Below are 10066 nucleotides of genomic sequence, written 5' to 3'. Positions count from 1 at the left end.
AGGCGGCGAGGCGCTTCCGGGTTATCAGCAAACATTTCCGGGGCGAGGCGACTGGCGAGCCAGGGCCAGGCAGCGAGAGGACGAGGCTGGAACCGGTGACCAACTCCGTATTGCACATTTCATATCTAAATAATCACCCTTAGGGTACATTATATCTGTATCTGATGTTATATAAGTCTATAGACACCTTCTGTTGAGATATTCTGTAGCTATGTGTATATAGTAACGTAGTAAATGACGACAGATAAAGACCTTACGGTCCATCCAGTCTGCCCACAAGATATGTATAATCTCTTTATAGCACATTGCATATATAAATAATGACCCTTGGAGTACATTATATCTGTATCTCATGTTATATGGCTATAGACACCTGCTAAGATATGATCTAGCTCTGTGTGTATCAGCTCCTTATAGCACATTTCGTATATAAATAATCACCCTTAGGTTACATTATATCTGTATCTCATGTTATATGTGTATAGACCCCTTCTGTTGAGATATTCTGTAGCTATGTGTATAGCAGCGCCTTATAGCACATTTCATATATAAAAATCACCCTTAGGGTACATTGTATTCCATGTTATATGTCTGTATACACATTCTGCTAAGGTGCACTGTAGCTACGTATATATCACCTCCTTAGAATATTTCAATAAATAATCATTCTTAGGTTACATTATATCTGTATCTCTTGTTATGTACTAGTCTGTAGACACCTGCTAAGATATTATCTAGCTCTGTGTGTATCACCTCCTTTTAATACTTTTAATTGATAAATAATCACCCTTTAGATGATAAAATAATGCATGCATGCACATACTCCTGTATAATTTACTCTCTAAAACCCATTTTAGTACATCTGTGTATCACTTTCTTTTAGTATTATTTGCTATTATTGTAAACTGCCTTGACCTACATGCTAGGTAACATAGTATATCAAGTTCTATTAAACATTATATATACTTTCCTAAATATATAGAGTGTTTGCTTCTGGCCCAATATAGCGTGCTGGTTCTGTGTCCCATAGCTCAGGATCAGAAAGAGAGCACATGGCAGAGGGTACTGTCTTCACATGGTCTTTGACTTCAAGATTTGGGATTGGGAAGAAACAGGAAATATAATACAAAGCTCATGGATGAGCCCAGTTTGCTCATTTGCATAGAACCCACCAGGAGAAGATATGGTAGATCTGATAGAGGCATCTATATACCTCAAAGGTATAAACAGTCCAGGAGAGGCATTTTTCTCAGTGGAAAGAAATTCTGGAGTAAAGGATCAGGATGTTTGGCAGCAAGAGGATAAAACCAAGAATAGCTTTATTATAGAAAAGGGGTGGATGCATGGATGACTGGAATTGAAATGCAATACAAACAACCTAAGATAAGGAGAGAGAAAGTGAAGATGCAGAGCCCACCTGATCCCTGGCTGTAATACTGCAGGGGGAAGGGGAAATGGCCAGACCAGATGGCATTCTGGTTTTTATGTGTCTTCATATTCTCTGTTTCTTGTGTACCAGCTCCTGCTTCAGCAGCATGGCTGAGCAGATTCAGAAGAAGCTGCAGGGAGAGGTGGAGAAGTACCAGCAGTTGCAGAAAGGTAAAAACACCCATATCTATCTGTGTGTTCATTCATCCATCCTTTTGAGTCTGTACATTCAGCCTCTGTTAGTATCTTCATTTTTTTTGTCACCTGTTCTCCATTCAGCCTCTTTCTCTTATCTCATCGAGATACTTGGCTTTCAGGATTTTCTTAAACATGCTGCTTTCTCTCTCTTCAGATCTCAGTAAGTGTATGTCAGCCCGACAGAAACTTGAAGCTCAGCTCACAGAGAACAACATTGTGAAAGAGGTGAGCGCTAATGATTCCTGAATGATATTTATTTGTATTATCCATTTTTATTGGAATTTGTGAGACAACTCCATCAGAAACATATTTAGGAAACTTAAGCAACAATCAAAAATGTTTAGGTGCCAAGGAAAACTCTTTGCTTGCTTTTTGCTCTGCTGTTGTTATTTATTTAATTTCTTGTTTTTTTTTCTTATTTTGCTTTTTTTTTCTTCTTTTAGATTTGTAACTTTTTTTTATACTTTTTCTTTTATGAATTTTACATTGTATATGGCACCTGAAAAATCTGCACGGAACAGATTTCCGCTTAAGCGTATTCTATAAATGGCGCCTAGATTTAGGTGCGGTATATAGAATATGCTTAGTTGATATCCCAGCGCCTAGAAGTACGTGCATCCATTTATACTAAGGACAACATGGTGTAAATACGGCATGTAGGTTTAGGCACAGAGGGGCATATTCTATAACAGCGTTTGTAAATTTTGGAACACCCACAAAGTGCCCATTTCCCCGCCCATAAGTGGCTGTGCGCTTTAGAATTTAGGTGCTCTGTATTACAGAATACACTTAGCGAGTTGTGTGCTTAAATCCTAATTATTGCCAGTTATTACTCATTGCTCATTAAGTGCTGTTATCAACACTGAGTAGCTTACTAAGCCAATTAAGTTACGCACGTTATAGAATATGCTTGGATTTTGTCACAGAACAGTAAGCACAATATATAGAATCTGGGGGTAAATGCTGAATTTTAGGCACTCAAGTGACCTGGATCTGCATTTTTCCTGTCCTGCTTACAGGTGTAACATTATATTATTACTACCTATACAGTGGGCTGTGTTGGCATTACTGCGCTAGCAGATGCCATTGTGTCTTTGTTAAAGGAAGGGTTTAATGATTTGCGGTATAGCAAATAAAACTGAAATGTGAAATATTACTTCACTGGGAAAACCATACTTCTAATGTAGACACACGCATTACAAAAGGAAGGGTACATAAAGCTCTGAAATATACTTACCGAGTTCACACAGAGGGAATTTGGATTACTAAATCCCGTTCTTATAAAAGTCATAGGCCTATCATTAATATATTACTTTTTATATAGTGCTGAGTGTGTACACAGTCCTGAAAAAGGTAAAATTATGTTATGCTCTCAAAAAAAATCAAAGCTTGGCTATTTCAATAAGTATTTGGCCAGCATTAAGTGTTTGGCTGAATTGATTACTGTTTTGTGCTGGATTGATTATTGATTCTATATATTATTGTTTTATAAACTCTATGATGTTTTGTGATTTTTATTGTATAGTTGTACCTTATTATATGATTATGATGTGCATCAAGGTTAGAAGGAAAAGCAGAAAATCAAGACTGACTACATAGATGAAAATGGGTTGGCGGGAGGGGAGGGTGGTTACAGTTCAGCAGGACTACAGGGATTACAAGGCAGGCTTCAGATACCAGATAATTCCTTGGTCTGGCAATGTGACTGTGATTACCGGAGTGAAATGTTAAGTGGTAAAAAACAACGAATCACAAAATACAGAAAAAACATAACTGGGACAATTCTGGGTTCTGGTGCTCAGTATCATCTCATTCTGACCAATTTTATTGTTTCAGCTGCCGTTTCTTCTTTTCCTCCCAGGATCAGAAAGTTTCTCCTACTCATTCTTTAGCAGCTTTGGGAAGTGTGCATCCTTGTTGTGTATTTTACCCAGTACTGGAGGAAATGCAGCCCCGTGTCTGCTGCTCCAGTATAATAATTACACAAGGAGGAGTGGCCTAGTGGTTAGGGTGGTGGACTTTGGTCCTGGGGAACTGAGGAACTGAGTTCGATTCCCGGCACAGGCAGCTCCTTGTGACTCTGGGCAAGTCACGTAACCCTCCATTGCCCGCCGCATTGAGCCTGCCATGAGTGGGAAAGCGTGGGGTACAAATGTAATAAAAATACTGGGACAGACCAAAGGTCCATCAAGCCCAGCATCCTGTTTCCAACAGTGGCCAATCCAGGTCACAAGTACCTGGCAAGATCCCAAAACAAGGAAAATCCACTGCTTGATAAGCAGCATAAAATGTTTTGTACTGTCCATTTTAATAATTGTCTATGGACTTTTCCTTTAGGAAACCGTCCAAACCTTTTTTTAAACCCCGCTAAGCTAACCGCCTTTACCACATTCTCTGGCAACGAATTCCAGCGTTCAATTACACGTTGAGTGAAGAAACATTTTCTCCGATTCGTTTTAAATTTACTACTTTTTAGCTTCATTAAATGCCTCCTATTCCTAGTATTTTTGGAAAGAGTAAACAGATGCTTCATGTCTACCCGTTCCACTCCACTCATTTTATAGACCTCTATCATATCTCCCCTCAGCTGTCTTTTCTCCAAGCTGAAGAGCCCTAGCTGCTTTAGCCTTTCCTCATAAGGAAGTCGTCCCATCCCCTTTATCATTTTTGTCACCTTTCTCTGCACCTTTTCTAATTCCACTATATCTTTTTTTGAGATATAGTGCATGCAGAGTCTGGCTTCTTGGAGTTTCCTGTTTCTAATTTTTTGTTCCTTATTTTGTGAGGTGTCTGTTTGTATTACGCTACTGTGTGGTTTCTAGTGTAGAAGTCTTGTGAATCGGTACAGTGAAAGAGAAGAAAGAAAAAAGTGTCTTCTGGGGCTAATAGTGAAGCAGCTCCGCTGTGAGATTCAGAGAGAGAGAGGGGGACCAGAAGGATCTTATCCTGGTGTGATATACAGAGAGAGAATGTGAACCTAGAAAGGTCTCAACTAGCTCTGGGATACTGGGGGTAGGAAGGAAGGGGGAGAGAGAAAGAGAGAGAGGCTTGCTCCACATGTAGACCAAGTGGGGAAAAGTGGTCAGCTGAGGATGTAATTAGGGATGTGCAGTCAAAAATATTCAGTTTATTCAGATTTCCCGCATTTTTCCAGATTATTCAAATGTGTTTTGGCACATTTTACACATCTGTTCTTTTGGCATGCCTTATATGCACACTAGATCTTCTTAAGCAAACAAATTGATTGCACGTGCATTCATTTGTAATGAAAATATTTTCAAGGGTAGGAAAGAAGCCTCGGAGAAAATCTCAGGTAGCCTGTAGGATAGAAGCTGTAGCTCCCATTTTTCAGTCACTGGCTTCAAGAAAACCAGTAGACCAGTTTGAAGCTATGTTCTGTAGAATTATAAGCAGCACGATATAAAGATCCCTGACGCAGCGGCATGTGAGGCACGAAACGCTGTCCGCGTCAGAGTTGTGCTTAAAACTGCAGGAACGAAATACAGGAACTTTAAGAAACTTGGACATGTTTACTGGTGGTTTTGCCAAAAAGAAAGGAAGAGAGATTTTGTGCCATGATTTAAGAAATTAATAACTTTGTTTGCTGCATGTTTTTGAAAAAAATGAAAATGGAAGGGAGGTTTTCTTGAAGCCAGTGACTGAAAAATGGGAGCTACAGCGTCTATGCTGCAGGCTACCCGAGATTTTCTCTGAGGCTTCTTTCCTATCCTTGATAATATTTTGATATTTTCTATACAGTGGAATTGATATTTGAAAATTTGGGGATTTTGTGCCACCGTCCTCATTTTGTATTTATACATGCTTGCCTAAAAAATGTTAGTGCATGCAAAACAAACCGAACGCGAGCTAGTGAATGCACATTTCTAGTTATCGTCTTGGAGAGCTCCTGGTCCTGATGTATCCTTTGACCTCCCGCAGGAACTGGAATTACTCGATGCTTCCAACAAAGTTTTCAAGTTGATCGGGCCTGTGCTAGTGGGTCAGGACTTGGAAGAAGCTAAAGGAACAGTGAGCAAACGTCTAGACTACATTGGTGGGGAAATGTGAGTCATGAATCACATCAGCTATTTTTGTGCATATATACGGTGTCCAGAAAAAAATGAGACTTCCCCAACATTTTTCCAAATAACCTCAAAAAGTACTGCCGCAGAAACGTCTGCCTGAAGTTTGAGACATTTCTAAGTACATTATTTTTCAACATGATGGAGCTCCAGCGCATCGAGCTCACAAGACAGTTGAGCTGTTAGTTAACGAAACCCCAGAATTCATTGAGCCAACAGTGCAGTGGTGTGGAAGACTTGGTGAATGTTACAGTTGAAGGAGGGCACTTTGAACACAAATTATGAATTAACTAAGAAAAAGCCCTTTTACTAAGCTGCATAAGCGTACCAAAATGGAGTTACTGCGTGGCTCTTGCGGTAATTTCACTTTTGGCACGCGGCCGAAAAAGAATTTTTATTTTCTGCCGCGCGTATCGGACATGCGCCGAGTGGCAATTGGCGCGCGTAAGTCATTACCGCGTGAGACTTTACCGCCAGGTCAATGGCTGGTGGTAAGGCCTCAGACCCAAAACGGATGCACAGCAATTTTCATTTTGCTGCACGTCCGTTTTCGGCAAAAAGTTTTTAAAAATAGGCATTTCTTTTGTAGGCGCGCTGAAAAATAATTCTGCACGCGCCCAAAACGCAATTATTCGGAGCATCTTAGTAAAAGGACCCCTAAATGTTTAAAGAATTGCAAAACATTTTGTAAGTGATCCTGTTTTTTTTTTTCCGGACACCGTGTACATGTTCTTGTGTTGATCCCATATGTTCATCTGTACATACATGCCCCCCCCTCACCCTTAGGCACTTACTTAGCTCTTTGATGAGGTTGACCAGAGGTGTAAATATGTCTCCCTCCGCTGTATGGGTACATCTGTCATGCTCATAACCTGCAGGTGGTTTTCTTGAGCCGCCCGTGCTGTTTCTTTTATGGAACACAGCCCCTGTAGCAGAGCCCACCCCTCCTCTTGCAGGTTTCCTGGTTGAAGAGAGAAGTGGAGGTGGGGCCGCTGCAGGGATTGTGAGCACTTGTCAGCTCGGTACAGCCTTCCTGCTGGTTCTGTTCTACAGGGTAGTGCCAGGGCCGCCGAGAGGGGAGGAGCAGGATTCCCCCCCCCCCCCCCCCTCCCGGACCTGACTTCCAAGGTGGGGTCCAGCGCCGGGGTCTGTCTCTCTCCTGCTCCTGATGGGACCCGGGTGATCGCATCCCGACAGGAGCACGAGCGAGTGCTGGGTCCCTCTTAGTGGCTGGGGAGGGGCCCTGCAAGCAGAAGCCTTCCTCCAGCGCTGTTCTCCAGCACATTGCCTGCCCTGTGGCTGCTTTACCCCTCACGTTGCATGTGCTGAGCATGCACGACATGAGGGAAAAAGCAGCCAGGGCAGGCAATGCGGTGGAGAGGAGAGCTGGAGGAAAGCTTCTGCTGGCGGGGCTTGGGGACCCCTGCCAGCCAAGGTATGTGGAGTAGCGGCAGGGGGCAGGGAGGTGGGGCAAAATGTGCCTCCCCACCCCACACACACACTTTGGGCTCCACCCTTCCCAGTTTTTTAAGTCTGGCTAAACGGTGGTCCTGGGGGTGGGGGGGGGGGAATGGCAGAGGTGGCCTTGCCTCAGGCCCAGCTCAGTTTCTCGGTGGGCCCGGGTAATGCCCCCGCACTTCTGTGCTAGGTCAGTGATCAACGGTGTGGGGGTGGGGAGGACTGGAAACAACAGTTTGAAGAAGTGAAAGTGGCATGAGGGAGACTGAGGAGGAGGTGTGAAAGTACAGGTTATGCAAATTACATTTCCTACTGAGTTTCAAAGGTTGCCTATCTGGAGTTCAGTAAGACTTTTGATGTCCTTCTGCACTGAAGACTGGTAAGCCGGCTACCAGTATGAGAGTGGATAGGATGAAATACAAGATGAGTGACGAGATGGCAAATGGACTCAAATGATTGGTGCTCAGTGCTAGGGTGGATTCCTCTCCTTTCCCGAGTGATCATCTCTGGGAAAAACATGACTAAAGTCGCGGATCTCAAATATTAAGAGTGGCTGATTTTTTTTCACGTCATGAGTCCAGATCAGAATTGAGTTACTAAGTTCTGTAGTAACGTGCGGGGCACACTCAGGCATCCTGCAACAATTTTGGCATCGGCGCACACGTCCTACGCACTAAAAAAAAAAAAATTATTTTTTTTTTTTTTGGGGGGGGGGTGGGAGGCAGAGAGTAGGCATGTTCTGTGCTAATCAGCCATGCAGTAAGCAATTAACACGTGAGACCTAAACGTCTACAGAATAGGGGTTCACGCAATAGTGGAAAAATTAGCGTGTGACCATTTTACCCATGTGGTAAAAATGGCCTTTAGCATGCGGGAATGACCCCATGTAAGCACACACGAAGGCCACTTTTTCCCACAGTTTTCTAAAAGGTTCTCTAGTTTATCTAATCTACAATATTTCTAACCTCATGCGTAGTAAAAATGAACTCCAGGCTTTTCTGGTCACTTTAGCCACATTTTCCCAGAGACGGTCACATCTAGCTGTCTGCAGAAGGTGCAAATCTCTGTAACAGGAAGGGTGAAGAAGTTAAATAGGATCAGTGGTCAAAGGTTTGGAAGCTGCGCTAAGAAATGAGAAGATGTGTACCGCTTACCAGTTATGGAGGACAAGAACTGTAACGATGGTTTTCCGCGGACAGCAGGAGTGGAGGAGTAGCCTAGTGGTTAGTGCAGTGGACTTTGATCCTGGGGAACTGAGTTCGATTCCCACTGCAGCTCCTTGTGACTCTGGGCTAGTCACTTAACCCTCCATTACCCCTGCTACAAAAATAAGTACCTGAATATATGTAAACCGCTTTGAATGTAGTTGCAAAAACCTCAGGCGGTATATCAAGTCCCATTTCCCCTTCCCTATTTGAGATTCTACATGGAATGTTGCTACTATTGGAGATTCTAAATGGAATGTTGCTACTATTGAGATTCTGTTCCTACTATTTGAGATTCTACATGGAATGTTGCTATTCCACGTATGTGCAGGACGTCATACTCACAGAAACAGAAGCCTGCACGGCCGCATTGCTGATCTGCAAAGGCGGGCTTCTACATGGAATGTTGCTAGTGGAGGAGTAGCCTAGTGGTTAGTGGCAGTGGACTTTGATCCTGGGGAACTGAGTTCAGTTCCCACTGCAGCTCCTTGTGACTCTGGGCAAGTCACTTAACCCTCCATTGCCCCTGGTACAAAATAAGTACCTGAATATATGTAAACCGCTTTGAATGTAGTTGCAAAAACCTCAGAAAGGCGGTATATCAAGTCCCAATTCCCAATAAATTGGCCATACTCACCTCCCATCACAGTTGAAGTTGCTCTTAGCTATAGGTCAAACTGAGGAAGAAGGGATGTCGGTTGCAGGGGAAGGGAGCACGTGCTCAGAAAGTTTTGTTTTCTCTGGGAGAGAGGGTCTTGTCTGCAGCCATCAGGTTGACATAAAACACCCATAGTAACGTAGTAGGTGACAGCAGAAAAAGACCTGCATGGTCCATCCAGTAACCGTGTACGTGCCTACAGTATCCCTATAGGCGCCTACACGGTTACCACATGCGCTAATTGTAGGCGCGTTGAAAATGCTAACGTGCCTTAGTAAACAGGGCACTTATTTATTTAAAAAAGAAAAAAAAACTTATTTAATCACCCTCCAAACTAAAAAGCCCATCAAAGCAGTTTACAATCTTAAAAAACAAGGCAGACAATAAAATAATATAAACATTTAAAATAATTTTTCTTTGTTTTGGTTGTTTTAAGAGTTAAAAAAAGGCACACTTCCGTTGCTGCAGTTGGTTTTATTTCTTATGTACTGTTTATTTTTAAATTTTTTATCTTAATTTATTGTTTTATTTTGTTGTACACAGTTTAGAGGTTTCATAAAACGGTGATATAAAATCTGAGAGATTTTATAAATATAATCGAGTGCCCTTTATTTATGTCGAATGCTAGGTTCTTGGAGTTTTTTTCATACGTATTTATTAAATTGTGTTGTCTTCTACTCTTGTCTTTCCCTACACCTTGTCACGGCTTGTCGGTTCACAGAAAGCGCTATGAAACGCAGATGAAAGATCTAGAGAAAAAGGCGGAGGAACATCGAGACTCACTGACAAAGCTGCAGCAGGACTTTCAGAAAGCACAGGCCAAGACCGCTGTGAAGGCCTGAAGAGTGTCGGCCACTGCCTGCCCTGTCACCGGAGCCTCACACCACAGCGGGGGGCTGAGGATATGATGGAGATGGGACCGGGGAGCTATTTTTGGGAAGGGGGATTGCTTTTCTGTGTTTGTTTATCACATTAAAGAGCAGCTGTTATTACGATATGACTCCTTGGCTGGGTGATTTTGTGGGGACTTTGACATC

At 42.6% G+C, this 10066-nt stretch overlaps 1 protein-coding gene across 3 annotated transcripts; it reads left to right on the top strand.

The window, feature by feature from the left end:
* Positions 1-26: 26 nt before the first annotated feature.
* Positions 27-10029, top strand: PFDN6 (prefoldin subunit 6). 3 transcript variants are annotated; one of them, XM_030197221.1, is made up of 5 exons: positions 27-95; positions 1520-1599; positions 1781-1851; positions 5566-5690; positions 9751-10029. In XM_030197221.1, the coding sequence occupies exons 2-5, from the start codon at positions 1536-1538 to the stop codon at positions 9869-9871; spliced, it is 381 nt and encodes a 126-aa protein (XP_030053081.1). In that variant the 5' UTR covers positions 27-95; positions 1520-1535; the 3' UTR covers positions 9872-10029. The 3 variants fall into 3 exon arrangements, with proteins under 3 accessions (XP_030053081.1, XP_030053080.1, XP_030053079.1); XM_030197220.1 differs by having other exon boundaries at positions 30-107; XM_030197219.1 differs by having other exon boundaries at positions 48-144.
* The last annotated feature ends 37 nt before the right edge of the window (positions 10030-10066 follow it).

The sequence above is a fragment of the Microcaecilia unicolor genome, chromosome 3 (assembly GCF_901765095.1).
Source record: "Microcaecilia unicolor chromosome 3, aMicUni1.1, whole genome shotgun sequence".
Lineage (NCBI taxonomy): Eukaryota > Metazoa > Chordata > Amphibia > Gymnophiona > Siphonopidae > Microcaecilia > Microcaecilia unicolor.
The sequence above is the reverse complement of the archived record's forward strand: the minus strand, read 5'-3'. Positions and strand labels throughout refer to the sequence as shown.